At 34.5% G+C, this 17,577-nt stretch overlaps 1 protein-coding gene across 1 annotated transcript; it reads left to right on the top strand.

The window, feature by feature from the left end:
- Nucleotides 1-2,030: 2,030 nt before the first annotated feature.
- LOC129956540 (hexokinase-3-like) lies at nucleotides 2,031-12,234 on the top strand. Its single transcript, XM_056068465.1, has 3 exons — nucleotides 2,031-2,162; nucleotides 4,449-4,547; nucleotides 10,822-12,234. The coding sequence occupies exons 1-3, from the start codon at nucleotides 2,031-2,033 to the stop codon at nucleotides 12,232-12,234; spliced, it is 1,644 nt and encodes a 547-aa protein (XP_055924440.1).
- The last annotated feature ends 5,343 nt before the right edge of the window (nucleotides 12,235-17,577 follow it).

Here is a 17,577-nt window from a genome sequence, read left to right as displayed (position 1 = left end):
TGGAGTCAGTATTTTGTTTAGTCACATGATACACGATGGTGTGACAGAATTTTGTATTTAGACAATTATTTTCCACCATTGTAAAAGCATATTCATGCATATTTCTTGACTTCAGATTGTCAAATGGCCATTCTATAACGATAGGGTTACATAATAAATGCATGATAACTTGATGTCATGCATTTCCAATTCCCATTAACTATTCCAACTATATTTCCAATTCCATTTAATTATTCCAATGTGGCCGCATAAAGAAATAAAACCTCCTATCGGATGATTTTTTCTCCTTATATAAGAATATATGCATGCACTTTTTTTTGGCGTCAGTATTTCGGTTGGTCACATGATACACGATGGTGTGACAGAATTTTGTATTTAGCCAATTATTTTCCACCATTGTAAAAGCATATGCATGCACATTTCTTGGCTTTCTTCAACTGGATATGAAATAACGATAGGGTTGCATAACAATTGCATGATAATTTGATTATTATTTCAATGTGACAATATAAAGAAATAGATATTAAATACGGTCCACATATAAGCAAACAGAATGCACACGAAGCTTAATGATTAACAGTAATGTAATAATTACATTGTAAATGCATATATTTGTAAAGGTATTTGTAAAGGATTTCTTGTTTCATTTTAGTCAATGAACTGCAAGGACCCAAAATATTTTTTTCCCTTGCAAGAATTTCGTCTTATTAGCAAGAAATGACAAACAAATATAGTTAATCTCTAAAAGAAGTTTTGATTTTCAAGATTTAGCAAATAATAAATACTAGAGAAGTATTATTTTCTAAATACTGAAACGTTTCCATTCAGAGTTTCAAAATACTGTTTAAAAAGAAGATGCCTTTTTCGATTCATTCAATGAAAACTATCTTCAAATAATTTGACAGAAATCTGTGGTTTTAAGCCTGTATACCAAATTTCAACCATCTGGCTCAAAGCATTTTTGAGTTATCTTTTTCACAGACAGACAGATAGACGGGCATTTACCAAAAATGTGGTTTTGGAACTCAGTGAGGTCTGAAATGAGGAGATTTGTCCAAATCTCGAGTTCGAATTTTTCAACGATTACTATACTTTCTCTATGCTTCGTATAAGAGAAAATAATTATTAAATGTAATAGCAAAATATTCTTTCTATTCATGCTTATTTAAGCGTTATCTTCAAAGGGGAGGAAAGAGGGGGAAAAGGTTTTTTTGGAAAACTATTTTAGTGCCTCAGATTCTTTAGTTTACTTTTTTTGGATTTGATCCAAAACTCTCGCTTCCCCCTCACTAGTTAGCGTCTCATATTGCGCGATGGGATTCTTTTGCGCCCGGATTGCAGTTTCGAAAAGCCGTTTTTCTTAGTTAATATAATAAAACATACAACAAAGAGTTCTGGGAATTTATGAGTTCTTCCGGTTCACTTCCTCGCAAAAATGTACTTATTTCCTGAAAGCGCATCTATAACCGACATTCAGGCGCGGTATGTAAATAAAGAATCCAAAGAAGACAGACTGCATCCCATTCCTTTCTTTTTCTTTGGCACTCCGATATTGATTGGAATTTATTCGAAGAATCTTCCAGACTATTGGATGGAACCTGGAAGAAGTTTGATAAATTTACATCCCTCGTCTCCTCGCATCACTTCCCACATCGATTTGTTTGTTGCCCATCGTCTGACACAGACTCCTAATAGTAATATATGGAGCATCTCGAAATATTTCTTTTAAAATCTTAAATGTCAACTACTTAGAAAGCTTACGAGGAGTGATCCAAAAGAAAAAAGTTTACAAGGCAAAGGAAAAATGCTTTATTAACAATAGACACAGGATACAAATTGTAATTAAGAGACATATGTGGCGGTCACTTCTCTACATAATCACCAAACCTGTTGAGGCATTTATCACACCGCTGGACCAGTTTGTTTAACCCGTCTTGGTAATAATCAGGTCCTTCGCTATTGAGCCAGTTCTCGGACTTTTTTGAACATCACCGTCTGATATAAACTATGCTTCGAAAAGTGTTTCTTCAATGCCGGAAAAAGGAAGTAGTTACTTGGAGCCAAATCAGGGCTGTATGGTGGTGACTCCAGACCTTCCACCTAAACTTTTACAGAAATCTCTCTGCCCGCTTCAAAAGAACGACGCCATTTCGCCACCTGTTGTCAACTCATTGCTACCCCCCCCCCTCATACACTTCAACGATTTGTCTGCGAATGTTCGATGGGGACACATTCTTGGCCCATAGAAATCGTTTCAGGCTCGCACCTCTGTGTGATACCATTTTTCTAAACGTCTTGCCATTACTGTCGCTGTTTCAGGTCTCAGTACTGACACTATCTGCTCGAACGACCGGTCTAAGACAACTAGCGCCATATGTCTCCACTCTGGGTAACAATAATCCCATCCACAATTTCTACTTTCCAAATACTGCTGCTTGTAAACTTTTTTTTTTGGATCACCCCTCGTACTTACTCTGCTTCGAACTACCAAATTTGTACAGATTTGCTTTGGAACGTGGAAATGCGCTCCTCGAAGTGATTTCCCAAAAATTTTAATCAGCTAAAAATCAAGCTAGTTATTTCGCGATAATTCCCTAAAATGTTATTGCATTAAAATAATTTTTGAATCATTTAGAATTTTTTAATGTTACCAATTTAATTGTAGTGTAATTTTTCTCTGAATGTTTATAATTATTTAAGACTTGCTTTAAAATTTATTTTTCAACAACGAATTTTATAGTTGCAATGAAATTCAAACCTATTTAACATTCATCAAATATTTAATCACGTGATTTTCTTCTGTTTTGAAAAGATAAGGAACAAAGATAGTGCCAATTATATGAACAAGTATATAAGGAGTCAAAAAATGCAATTACATTAAAGCAAAAGCCAATATGACATTCAGACACTTAATGGCATTTTGGTGTCATGGAGATCGACTCCATTAGGAAGGCTCATGCAGACAAACAAAACGGACGTAAAATAACACGACTTGAATGTCAGTCAGAATTTAAACCTTAAAAATACTTTTCTAAGGAAATCATAAATTGTAAGTAATTAAACATAAGCATATTCCTGGGGATTTTGCTGGTCGCCACAGGCGACTAGTGTTCAAGTGAATCATCCACAAAAATGAGCCTCGAAAATCATGTTAATCCTCGGTAATCCTCTAACCAAAAAGTCACAATTAATAGATGTCAAAAAGATCCAGCGGTAGAAAAAAAAATGTATAGATGGCGCTTATTGAAAATAACTTTTTTGGAGCAAATCTTGTCAGACATTTGTTCTAATTGTTTTTTTCTATGAGTTGAGCATTTCAAATACTGTAAGATAGTATATTCAATATCATTTTATTTCTTTTCGGAATGTCAAAAAGGTTTTAGTTCAAATGTATGGAATAGAACCAGAGTAATAATCCTCCGGGTAATTACATGCGTTGTTGTCGTGTCCGAACTTTTATGCCATGGAGAATGGGATAAATTAGAAGAAATACACTTTAGAGTTTCTTGGTTCTAGTTATTTCTGTTATGTTTAGCATCTATCTTGAATTTCTGGTGATATATCTTCAAAAGCAATCCACTCAAAGTATGGATTCGGTTCCTAGGCCATTTCGCGGTGAAATCCGCTTCTTTAATGCAAAAATGCCCTGGAGTCCATACCAATACGATCTTTTTTGTTTAATTTCGCTCTCATTAAAATTTTCTTTATTTATTCTCTGACTGATGTTCTTTGATTTTATAGATAAGCTTTTCAAGGCTTGAAGGACAGTGAAATTATCTGACAACAACAGTAAAATTATTTACTGAATCTAGAAATCATCAACGGCTTGATTGATCGCTAAAGATTTGGCTTAGTGATGGAATTAATAGAATGAATTCGATAAACAAAATATTGGATGTTTGGTAAAACTACGATAAAAGTGATAAATTGCGAATTAGAAATATCTATCAAAATTAGCTTGAAATTCATTTTTGAGAATTTTGCTGATATAAGTAGACTGTGTCTTGTTTCGGAAAATAAACGTGGAATTCCAAAATCTATTCCGACAGATTAGAGAACCAGAAAGGGTTATAAGGTGGTTTCAAGAACTATAAAATTCACTTTATCGTGACGAAAACTTCATCTTTTTCAGTCAATTGGATGCTGAAGTTAGAATTTTGACGATAGATAGGTGATTGACCCCATTTACAATCTGTTTAATGTTAATACTTCTTGATCAATTATTTTCACCAAGAATCCATTTTAAACAGTATTTCAAGCTTTGAAGTGGGTTCCGTAAAATGTAATTGTTCAAATATAAGCGAAAGATATAGTTTTTAAGAAGTTATAAAAATTTTAGTCGGTAGATGGCGTGTCGTAAATTATCCATTACCGTACCGTAGGTTATTCATTTTACTACTTGAGATGTAAACAATCGATATCGAATAAATTATTTGTTATTGATCCAGAAAGCATTCTCTTTTGATGAAATCTACATTATTAGAGAAGCAGCAATTCCTGATATTGTCCAGATGGTCCATCGAGAACGTAGTGCTTTCAGAATTAAGGTGAGCTCTTATTTCCTAATTATCATTCGAATATGATATAAGAAAATTAATCCATAGTGAATTCATTAAAAAGGAAAAAGAAAGTTCTAAAAACTGCGTTAACGATGTACAATGCAGCATTATCAATAAATAATGCAGAATCAACCGTCTTACAATTGTCCGATTCTAAAATCAATGATTAATCAATTGACTTAACCTTGATGCACCGAATAAACAGTATATATTTTCTGGGGAAGTTATGAGTGAAGGCCGAGTAAGCCAAATAGAATTGTAATTGTTTCAACTACCCATGTTTGTGTGCCAAATTGTTTTGAGAATTTAACTCTGCGGTCGAATATCACCTCACAGGCACCATTCAAGACGGTGCATGATTTTAAATTTTCTTAAATTCCTATTGTTAAAATACCTACAGAGTGGGGAAAATATGCTGAATTCGGAAAGTCATAATGCGAAAGTCAGAAGCTATTTATTTATTTATTTCTGAATTAAAGAATTTAATTAAAAATTTTTAAAATACAGTGAAAATTTCTTTACCATTATATCAAGTTAACAATTGCACATACTTTATATATATATATTTAACTGTTATCTTTGGCGACTTTATGGTTTATCTAAATGAATGCTCATTAAAATTTTCAATTAAACATTTTATGTAAATTGGTCTCTTAAAGGCTTTTTTAGCAAAATATTTTTAAGTTTCCTCTATAACTCGTACTATTATAGAAAGCTTACCCGGTTCTGTTCATTGTGCTTTGCATATCTCCGATTTTCTGTCAGCTTCGATAAAATTTGAATTTTAAATTAAAGCGAAAGTGATTAAACATATTAATACAAAAAGTTTTTTTGCTGACACCAAACATTTTTTTAAAAAATATGAGTACAGGAAAGCGGATCATTCTTCAATGGAGTCTTAAATGCACTGCAGGGTTTTTTTTTTTTTTTTTTTTTTTTTTTTAAATAATTTATGCAACATCTGAAAGAAGTATTCAATAGAAATTTCTGATTTATCATAAAACTCAGTTTTTAGTTTTACTTGGAAAAAAAAGATTTAAACGTCATAAATAATAATATTTAATTGTTTTGATTAATAAATGCATTTTGGAAAAAATTATGAAGTCTAAATTTCATATAGATCTTTGATCCTAAGGAATCATGTTCAGTGAAATAATCTTTGCATTTTAACTTTTAAATAGAAAAAAGCTTCTAACTTGTGAAGTTTTGAGTATCACTATTTTAGGAGATCAGCAATTTCATAATTTGAGAAGAAGGGGATCATTTACAAAGGACTGAGTAAATCTGATTGAAAAATAAATATTGTAATGCGATGCGCCATTATATGTATTTTCAAATTTTTTTGTATTTGGAGACGATTGGTCTTTTGATTTGGAGATTCGTTTCATTGAAATTTTTGAAGATATGAAGGTGATTGGTTTATAGAAAATTGCGTTCCGTCTTTATTTGGTTTTGGAACTTGAATAATAATTGAATAGAATTGAATAAAAATGTTTCTAACTATCTGAGACATAAATGTCGATAACACTTCTTGGAAAAATCTATGCGACTTTCATTAGGTTTACGATATTTTTAAATCGAATTGCGGAGATGCCATTTGCAACCATTAACACAGTTTGATTATGTAATAATTGTATAATATTATACAACATTATGGAAAACCAAAGAACTAAACATTTTTTAAAAACATTGTCTATCTAACAAAGCTTCAGAGACTGTATTTTCAAATATATTATAAAAATGAAATTTTGCATAAAAATATTAATTTTAATTCGGAATAATTATTTCAATGGGATAATATTCTTAAATGCTGAATATTATTTCATATTATGCAATACAATAAAAAAGATATTATAAATTCTACGTTTATCGACGCAGATCAATAAAATTTTAATACTTATCGACATTGATAAGTGCAGAAATTATAATATTGTTTTCACTGTATAGTACAATATAATATGGTGCTTTTTATTGCGCCTAATAATAAGTTCACTTTCAGAATGAATGGTAATTGGTCTGACTTAAAATTTTTTTGAAGATGTGGAAGCGAATGGAATAAGAACAAGAATTGATAAAAATAAGAATGGAATAAGAATTGATTTTTGTCTTATTTTTATTTGGTTTTGAAACTTTAATGATAGCCGAATTCGGTCTGATTTCGGAAAGTTTTTTTTTTATCTTCCAAAGAAATTTAAGAATGTTTAGTTTTTAAAAATAACTATTAAAAAAGATTTGATTTTAAATTCTGCAAAATTATGAATGCCAAACTCATTTGCTCATTAATGAATTTAGATTGTTTTTTGTTTCTAAAATTATTAAAGACCATTTCGTTGTGCAGATCTAATCCATCGTTCGGGTCCTTCTGATATTCTACAGAAATTTAATCACTAGTGGATTATGATTACTTTCAAATTTCGAATCCGGAACACAGCATTGACCTTCGTGGAAAATGGATGCGAAGCATAATGTAGGACTAAGAAAAGAAGTTGTTCTTGCAGGAACAGGATTCTCAGGATTTGCATAATGAATCAAAAGGGACTCTTTTTCAAACTCCATGGAGCACATAAAACAGCGATGTAGTTTGCGAACATATGAAGTTAGATCATGTTTTGATCTCTGAGTTCTGAGGTTTCGCTCATTATTGAATTTTTTTATTACAATCCTTACAAGGGAACTTGTATTCCTTCACAGGCTCCACAAATTCTTTTTTCGAATGAATTTTTAAAATATGGTGCTTTAAATTCCGCTTGCTAGTATATTGCTGTTTACATTACAAACATTCGAAATTAGCGATATATTTGGAATTTACATTATGTACTGAAAATACATTACTTTCAACATAACTCATGTTACTGTTCAGTAGTGGGATTTGACCCTGAAAGGGGCCGTTGGGTTGAAGATTCCAGAAAAGATATAAAGAGCGAAAAATAAGGTAAACATAAAAGTAAATTGGCGCGTTTGCTGCTCGAGAAAGCTGTGCAATCTTTTGGAGCGTGCGCAGTTTTGCCTTTGGCAAATTGGCACGGGCGTGGACTAAAGTCTAATGATTCTAATGAGTTAAGGAAAATAAAACTGGAGTTTTGGAGCCAGTGAATGAAATTGTGGCTAATTGGAGTATCTCTATTTGTACCCTATAAAAGATGAAGGTCTAAAGTCACAAAAGATAAACACCGGTTGGAATGGTTTCCCTGAAACTTTCTCGCCTACTCTCTAATAAAGGAACATTTTTCATGGTATTGGCGTACAATAGTTACGAAATTGTTGAGATGAAGCGAGCGGATTATTTTTCTCGCGTAGGAATATCTGTGTGATTACGCTTCTGGCGCTTCGTTCCAATGCATTCCTCCCACGAACTGTTTGGCATGATGCTGTGTGCTTAGTTGTCAATACGTGTGTTCTTTTCTTCTCATTTTCTATGTCTAATAAATGTGCTGTCTTCAAAAACCATGCTGAGATTTATTGAAAAGTAACAACAGAAACCCTTCATGTAAATTTAGTATTTTATTGAATCTTATCCTTGGCGAGTTTTTTGGCGATCAATCTCTGGCATGCTGTTAATAGTATCCGAAAACAGAATTTGTACTTTAGATACATTTACCAAACCGATTGAAACAAAAACTTGTCACAAAACTACGCTTGTAGCGAAATAAGATTAAAAAAGTTACTTAAAAAAAACAGCTGGAGTGGTCATTCCAAAACTTTATCTCATACTCTTTAATAATCTTGTCATGCCAGAAAAAGTCTTACATGGCCCTGGCGTACAATACTTACGAAATATTAACTTTTGGTGTGAATTTTACATTTTTACTGAATCTATCCTATCATCTTGGCGAGTTATTTTTAGGCCGTGGTGGCCTGGTGGTAAGGTCTCGGCTACAAAACCGGAGGGCTCTAAGTTCGACACCTGATTCCATCGAAGAACCGTAATGTAAGCTGATCTGGCGCACATTAAATCCGTCGGTGTCAAACGTTCTCCCACTGTTGTGGTGTGGAAGTTTGGAGGAAGGGGGTGTGCCAGCTCATGTGTCATTATAGTCATCAGACCGTGGTTTGAAATTACGAGGTCCGTCCCTAGCCTAGTGTTGCTTTAAAACGGGATGTACGTATAAGTAAAACTATTGGCGAGTTATTTGGTGATCAATCTCTGGTATGCAGTTAATAGTATCCGAAAATAGAATTGGGGTTTTAGATACGTTTTTCCCAACCCATTGAAATAAAAATTTGACACAAAACTGCACTGGTAGTCACAAAATTATATACCGAATTTGGTATGTTTAAATCCTTGTGTTTATGAATTATCGCTTTTAGATGTTTCTAAAAGACAGAAAGACAGTCAACCAGTACTTGGATTTGGCTCAAAATTTGATAAGTGTCTATCTACTCTATGGATGTTAAATATGTGTACCGAAATTTATTGATCTACTTCTCTTCTTTTGGTAATTATTGCGTTAAATTATATTCGAACGGCCGGGCAGACGGATATCCTCTGAAGGGATTTTACTCAAAATTTGACGGAAATCTGAAAATTTGGTGTAAAGATCGTATGCTAGATTTCAACCGTCTAACTCAAAGTGTTTTTAAGTTATCTTTGTAGCAGACAAACAAACAAACAGTCGGATGGACATTTTCTAAATGTGTTTTTCGAACTCATAAAGGCCTAAAACTTGGAGATTTGTCAAATTCTGCATCTTGAATTTCTTAATGGTTACTGAATGAAATGATGATAAAAAAACCGATTAAATTTTTCCTGTCTCATTTTAAAAATGGTGCAGTTCTTTAATTATTTATACTTTTATGCTTGCTCCATTCTTCTATTTCTTCACTTGGTATTCTGAAGGGGATATCAAATAAAAGGAGGCGAGATGTTACGTTCCCTCATATTGCGTTCGTTGTGACAGATATATTTGGTTCTTATCGATTTTAACGACGACCGAAAATCGCCAAGAAAATATCACTAATTTGGCGATTTCAATTGCCAAACTATATAGCACGAGATTCGCATTTTTTTTTTTTTTTTTTGTGTGTGTGTGTATATATATTCATGCACTTGAGTACATTTTTACAATTTGGCGAAATTTTTTTTGGCGCTTTTTGGTAGCCTTTAAAACTGAATTGTACCTTTTTTCTTAGCAAATTAATTCAAACTCGAGATATTTGAGTTTTGGTTAATATTTTTCTTAATATAAGTTCGCAGTTAAAAAGGATTCATTTGAAAATCAGATATGATTATATTTATGATACTTAAAGTTAAAGGGACCATGTATCGGCGATTATTTTTCATAAAAGTCACTAACAAAGGGCAACTTTGGCGGTATGTTGAATATTTCCGATATTTAAAAATGGTGGCAGAAGTTGGCACCGCTTAGGCCCCTTGGCTTCGTGGATATGTACCATAAATATTTCCTCATGTTTTTTAAATCTGATCTTAAAACATGTTTATTTGTATATTTATTACTTTTAAAAGCGGATACATTTTCGATTTATCTCCAACTAAATTCAATGAGAATAGATCATTATCAAGATGTCTTTAACAGTCACAATTGAGAATAATCACAGAATAATTTAATTCTAAGGAAAAGGAAGCAAAAATAGCTGTCGCTATTAAGAATTAAATAGGAAAAAACATAGACGTAAAAAACAGCAACAACGGATTAATTAATTCGGAAATTTCATTTGTCACCGCTTTTCAACTTCAAAATTCCTACTTTAAGTTTTTTTATTTGTTAGTAGCTTTTCTGGCTGCTTAAAGCTTAGTTTTGTTTTGTTTTTCTGTAATACCACAACTATTTTTCCTAAAAAATTGCCCGAGATATGCTAGCTGCTCCTTAGGATGTATATTAGAACTTGAAAGACGTAGGATATTGGGATTTATAGCAACAATGTCTGTTATCTCCTACGTATATTAGAAGTTGCGAGTTAAATTAATTGAAGATTGTTTTGGTGGTGCCATAAAATTAGCATTTGTAGTAATTATGAAATGGTGAAATTTTTAATAAGAGATATTTTGTATTATTTATTTATTCTGGTTTGGCAACCATGTTTTGAGTCTAACTACCAGAGTTTACATAGCTGGTAAGGATTTGGCTTAAAACTTTAGAAACAAAATTTTAACAAGAAAAAAAGTTGTGAATTGCAATATTATACTGCTCTATTTTCATTATGGTTTGCTAAATGCGTCATAAAAGATTGAAATTACTTTTTAAAAAAATTAATGACTGCATTTAATATTTGGAACTCTGCTGATGCTAATCTTACCTTACAGCTGCAAGACAAATATAAAGCTAATCTTATTGAAGAATACATGTCACAATATATACTTTCTGATGAGAAGATAAATCTTATCAAAAGAAATTTCGAAAAGGAATTTGAAGATGGCCTGCGGCGCTTCGATGACACAGCCCCTCGTGATCCAAATGCCCGTCCTGACGACCCAGTAATTCAAGATACAAGCACTCTTGGAATGAAAGTAACATTCTTCGCCGAATTTTTCAACGGAACTGAAAATGGTGATTTTATAGTCATATACCTGAACAGGCGCTATCTGATGGTAATGTTAGCTAAAGTCAAACCCGGATTCCCAGTAGAGACTCAAAGAGATTATTTTATTGTAAGTGAAAATGTTCGAAGATCACCCTACATCAAGATTTACGAATACATTTGTGATTGTTTGTTAGCATTCCTTTCTAAACTTAATCTTCTTAATGAAACACACATAGTTGGATTTTGTTCCGATTTTCCTATTATCCAATTAGGTATTGATGATGGAACTGTCTGGTATTTCACTGAAAGTGCTTCAGATTTTCCTCTTAACTGTTACAATATTAGGCAGTGCTTCGAAATGGTTCTGCTGAGAGAAAGATATCACGCTGTTAAAATCGAACTCGTCGCCATCTTGAATAATAATACCAGTATGTACATCAACTCGTGCTATCTGTTTGGCGAAATAGACATGTTTCTAAATTTCGTTGATGACTGCGATCTCCTGTATTGTGAGAATACATCAAAGATTAAAAAATGGAATGTTTTGAATATCGCTGAAAGAATACTCATCGATACAGAACTCAGAAATTTCGGAGGAAACGGTGGTCTGGACTTCATTGCTTCAGATCTTGAGCGGCTGGCTGTGACGACATCTGTTACTACAGATAAACGTGCCACGCTGGAGAAGTTTGTCTCAGAACAGTATATTTTAGAGGAAATCAAATATATCTTAGTCGATCTTTATCATAAATTGCTATACTGCCGAAATACATCAATAGAAAAACTGCAAACCGAAGGAGTATCCGTCATGGAGTTATGCAGTTTCACTGACGCCAAGGAATTGGAACATTTAGCAAGACTGTTACCAGGTGGAACAACTGGTGGATCTATAGATGATGCCAAAATTGCTTTGTACGTAATCAAAATCGTGTTGGTAAGAGCAGCTGTGTTGATTTCCATGTGCATCTCTAGAGTGATGTCCAGGTTTTTGAAAGAAGATTTTATAATTGTTGTGAACTATCCTTTGTTGAGAAAGCACCCGGATTACGAAACTTATATCAGAAATGTTACGATGAAATTCATGCCGGAGAAGAAATTTCAAATTCTGTGGGCAGAAGATAGTTTTAATCTAAATGGAGCTGCTTTGGCAACAGCTTTGGCCCATAGACTTGACAGAAAAAAGCTTCACTTTTGAGATGGCACTTTAAATGACTAATATAATATCTTGCAAGAATCGCCAATTCGAAAAAGAAGGTATTAAAAAAAGGAATACTTTGATCTTAGTTTTCAATTTTAAACATGTTTTTAAAACTTATATATCCAAAAGCGAAGGTATTTTCGGTACTTCTCCGTTTCCAAGGGCCGTTGGAGACAGTTAAATCATTTTCACCAAATCAAATACCAAATGTGAAATCTATTGCAAGCGACAAAAGAAAGAAGACGAGCAACTTGCCTCAAACGAGAGAAAAAAATTCGAATGCGTAGGATTGCCAAGTTTTTTTTCTTTTTTTTTTTCTTTCTACATAGTCTTGCGCCATAAGTGTAGTAATGAATCGTGTTAGGTTTACCTCAATTAATTAAACATCATTGGCGCCAATAGTTTGGCGATTTTTTACGGCCCTTGGAAACAGAAAATTACCGTATTTTCGAATTTAGAGTTGACATCTTAAAAAGGCCTCGGGCAAGATCACAGTAAAATAAAACTTAATTTCATATTATTGCTAATGCTTAGATTCCCACAACAAACTTTACTTTTAAAATTCACCAAAAAACCATATTTACGTAAATTTATTGCCAAACAATTAGAATGAATGAAGCAAATTAGTTGACATGAAAATGAGAGTATATGGTTTTTAATTTATATTATGGATGAATAAACTTCCACTGAGGGTACTTGTCGGTTGTAACGGCGACTAAACAGCACTAAGGAAAGATGGTCGCCACTTTGAAGATTTCAATCGTCAAACTATATAGCATGTGATTATATAACTTGATATTTGAGTATATTTTTTTATAATTTGGGGAAATTTTTTGGAGCTTTATGGTCGCTGTTAAAACCGAATTGTACCCCATTGAGCATTGGCGCAGAGAGGATATTTGGCATCTAGGAATAATATTTGCTTTCCTCTTATTTTAGTCTCTCTTAAAAATTTCTGACTCTAATATCGTTAAAGGAGTTCAAAGATCTTTCGCTTGTGACGTCTCCCGAGGATGTCAATATATTGTTATTGAATTTCCGGGGGGGGGGGTCGTTTGGATAGTGGGGGTTATATGGTGTGGAGAACGCTCAATCAGCAGGCGGTAGTAGAAAATAAAACAACGACGTTTATTTACACGAAGACACACAGGACAGCACAAAGACGACAACTATATACAGCACAGAAGACGATTATCTTCAGCCGAGACGTGCAGCAACAACAGCATACACAGCAGCATATAACAAGACAGACAGACAGTAGCGCACAGATTAGTTCAACACTAGCTTCACTCCGTCGCTGCTCCGCTTATCTCTGGGAGGCCAGTTCTTTATTTTCGATTCCGACTACTCTCCTTGCACTCCACTGGTTCACGACGACTCTTCTCTGTCGCTGCCGACTACGACGACTCGATTCACCACTGCCCGGCAGCTGCGGGTGTTTCCTTTTATAGGTCTTAGGAGGTGGGGCTAAAAGCCTCTCAACCAATCAGGAACGTTCGAGGCGTATCTCCGTTCCTACTGGACGGATCGGGAAAATTCTCGATGTTTCGGGTATAATCTATTTTGGCGCCAAAGTCGCCATATTCGTCGCCAAATGGTCGCCAAGCTCTGGAACCTCCAACACGACACCGGATTCCGTCCAGTACAGATGACTGTAAAACATTCTTTCCGATGGTGGAACCAACTATGCTGGGAAGCAGCATTACAGATTCGTAACAGTATCATTTTACCCGCCTTCCCAATTTTCGCAACGCCATTATAACCGTGCTACAGTCTTTTATTTTGATAATTCAAAACTTAAATTGAAATACTGTAATCAACAGTCTTGGATGAAATCGATTTTACTTACAATTACAGCAATTTCAGGAAATTAGCAGCAATATATTTTCAAAAAGTTGGCAAACTTCAATAAAAAATATGTTGGCAGAAGTTTTGTAGACTTTTGAAAAAAAAAAAAAAAAATCGAAAACATTATCGAAATCAGATGAACTTTATATATGTATGTTTATTTTTTGCGAAGAGGGGTGAGCATAAAAATAAGAAAAGGCCACAGGTAAGAGATTTAAGTCATAAATAGATACGCAAAATGAATGAGTATTTCAACATTTGTATTACACATGTGTGTTCGACATGGTCTCTACTAAAACAATCCCTTGTAAGCGAAAGGCATTGCACAATATATCCGCGATATTGTTCGATCTTATGAATGCCCATCAATATCGTGAAGATATCATAGTAATCATTTTGTATTAACGAGCACAACACAATGCAGATTAATCAAAACATCAGCGGCAGCAATGTGTCGACAAATGTCTCAGCGAATTACTTTCTTCTATTCCGGCAAAAAGTCAGGTTCGATACATGCACGATTCCCAATATGCCATAGGAGCTTGCAGTGCCAACTAATAATATCTTTTTCCATGGTACAGATACCTTCTTAAGTGTGGTACAACTATTGTTACCAGATTTTTTTTTACCTTTGCTTACAGGCCAATATATTTGTTGTGCCAATAACGAGTTGGGATTTCATTTCGTCAAGTAAACTTTCCAGCCGGCGTTCATACTCCATTAAAGCAGCAACGATTATTATTGACACGTGCATATCAAATTCTAATTAAACTATACCCGATTTTATTTTGTTGAAATACAGTTTAGTTAGATTCCTTATAGGAAAATTACCTTGCGCTTTCTAGAGATTCGAACTCGCAACGTTAGGGTTTGTAGACGAGTAACGTAACCACTAGACAAGAGCGATCAAGCCGGTCCGGAGGTTGTTATCTGACTTAGGAAATTATCACCACAACCTATTGCAATGGCTCTCATGGCCCGACTTCGAGAAAACTTTTGTAGATCGCCACCGATCATGGTCCCTAGAACCAAAAAACTGCCCTTCGTTCCAAAATTTTTATAAAAATAATATGCTTGCGTATAACTCTTTGCCCATGTTATTTTGTTAGCACGATAATTAGAGTAATTTTAAATAAATTTTAACTGCTTGGGATGTATTTCCAGAAATGTAAAAACCTAGGATGAGTTCGTAGATTGACCATCTAGCCCAAAGAGCGTGGAAATGCTTCATTTCCTTATAACTTCCTTAAAGCTGAAGATAAAAAAAAAAAAAAAAAAAAAAAGGAAAGGCGAATTAACGCTTTTTTAGAATGAATAACCTTTTTTGGTTTAAACTTTATAGCTACACTTGCTTAGAAGTTAGGAGCTGAAAAATGATTTTAAACTCCTAGTCTTTGCTGTTTTTAACAGCGTTGATTTATGTTTCCAGTTTTGGAAATAAAATTTCTAAACTCCCAGCTTTATTTCATTCTGATACTCTGAAACTGTTTAAACTTCACGATGTCTAAAGATTTCGAGCTTGAATAAAACTTATTAAATAAATATGAAGGATATGGATTCATTTGCAACAATATTGTTACAAAATTTTCTTCTACAAATACCGTCAATCAATCGTAATAACGCAGCGCATTTAATCGCTAGTTCAACAACTTCCTTGCTGTCTAATCCTCCAATTCTCTTACTTGTTGGCGACTCCGACTACTCTCACACACGACTTCCTTGCAATTTGATGGTTGGGTTGACGGGGCGCCTAGCCCCGGTAAGGAGATTACTTCACAGTGCTTTGCTGTCTATACTTTGCCGTGGCCGTCTTCGACAAGATTTGGAGATGGCGAGTGTCAGGACTCATTGTGATTGTCTGATATTAGGGTGAGGGTGCGGGGGTACGCTGCCGTTGGGCTTAATAAGTTTTTACTTCTTGTGAGCTAGAATCGGCTATTGAGATACTGTTTCATTTGAGTTTCAAATAAAAAAAAGTTAGGAAGAAAAACTAGAGGGCTGAGATAAATTAAAGTAGTATATTAGGGGGTCTTCTAGAGTTTGTAGATGGTTTATATTTAGGGATTTTAGCTATTACTTCATTTTCCTTCTTATCCATGTTTTTAAAGTTAGTGGTTAGTTTTTTAATGAATTTTTTAAGAGGGGGATAGTCTAGGCATAAGTACATATTTGTATTGGGCATGTAGTATTTCATATTGCAGAAATTTCTAATTAAGTTATTTTGCTGGCGTTCAATAAGTCTAAGATTAGTCTTGGCAGCATATCCCCACACAGGGCAGGCATAAGTTAATACTGGACGCAAGTAGGCAGAGTAAATAAGCATTTTATTTTGTCTACTCATTTTGGAGTTTCGAGAAATTAAGGGATAAAATTTACGAGTTAGGTCTCGAAACTTTTTAGCTGTGTAAATAAAGTGGGGTTTCCAAGTTAATTTACTGTCTAGAATAACGTCTAAATATTTGCATTCCTTAGACCACGGGACAATTTGATTTTTAATTTTATCTGGGGGGGAATTCTTTTTACAGTTATTTTTATTAAAAACTATAGCTTCAGTTTTACTAGCATTTATTTCAATTTTCCATTCGACGAACCAGTCCTCAAAAGATTTAATATGCCTGTTTAAAGCTATGGTAATGAAATTTTGATCCTTGTTTCTAGCTAGTATTGCAGTGTCATCAACGTAGATGCACAACATAGTGTTAAATTGCTTGGGGATATCATTAATAAACAAGGAAAATAAAATTGGCCCTAGTTTAGATCCTTGAGGTACACCTGCAAGAATAGGTACTTCCTTGCAACTTCAGAGTACCTATCTTTTATAGTTCCGGGAGGCGGGGCTAGAATCTTCCAGACCAATCAGGGCGTACCTGAGTGTATCTTGGTTCCTATTGGATGGATCGTGAAACTTCTCGAACTTTCCAGCATGATCTATTTAATCACCAAACTCGCCAAATTCGTCGCCAATTGGTCGCCAAGCTCTCAGGTCATTGATGCGGCACCCGCTCAGCACGCACAGGACAGATCGTACAACGGTCTTTCTTACGATGACACTCGTCGTGCTGGGAAATTACAGGTTTGTAACATTGCTCCCATCTTCAAAGACTGACGTCCTGGCAGTCCCACTTCAATCCAATAGCTGGCGTAGGCTTCCGAACGATATGATGATGATGATGCGTTAGGCGACTTCCGCACTTTCGAAGATGACATCACTCACTAATTTGGCGGCGACTCAAGATCCATCCGAACTTTCTTAATGCTTTTGAATCGGACCTCTTCGTCGTTTCGGATTGTACACCCAGACTTGATTCCGCTCCTTAAAATGCAGTGTCCCATGGAGCCAAACATCGTATCGCAACGGAATTCTCCAGAACGAATTCTTGCCAGGCTGATCGGTTGGTCAATTTGGGCTTCCTCCATCGGACAAATCGAATGTCAGGATGGTCCAGTAATGTTTTCCAGAGTACACTTGAAAGTCAGGGATTCGCCTTCGTC

The sequence above is a fragment of the Argiope bruennichi genome, chromosome 11, assembly GCF_947563725.1.
Source record: "Argiope bruennichi chromosome 11, qqArgBrue1.1, whole genome shotgun sequence".
In the NCBI taxonomy this organism is placed as follows: domain Eukaryota; kingdom Metazoa; phylum Arthropoda; class Arachnida; order Araneae; family Araneidae; genus Argiope; species Argiope bruennichi.
The sequence above is the reverse complement of the archived record's forward strand: the minus strand, read 5'-3'. Positions and strand labels throughout refer to the sequence as shown.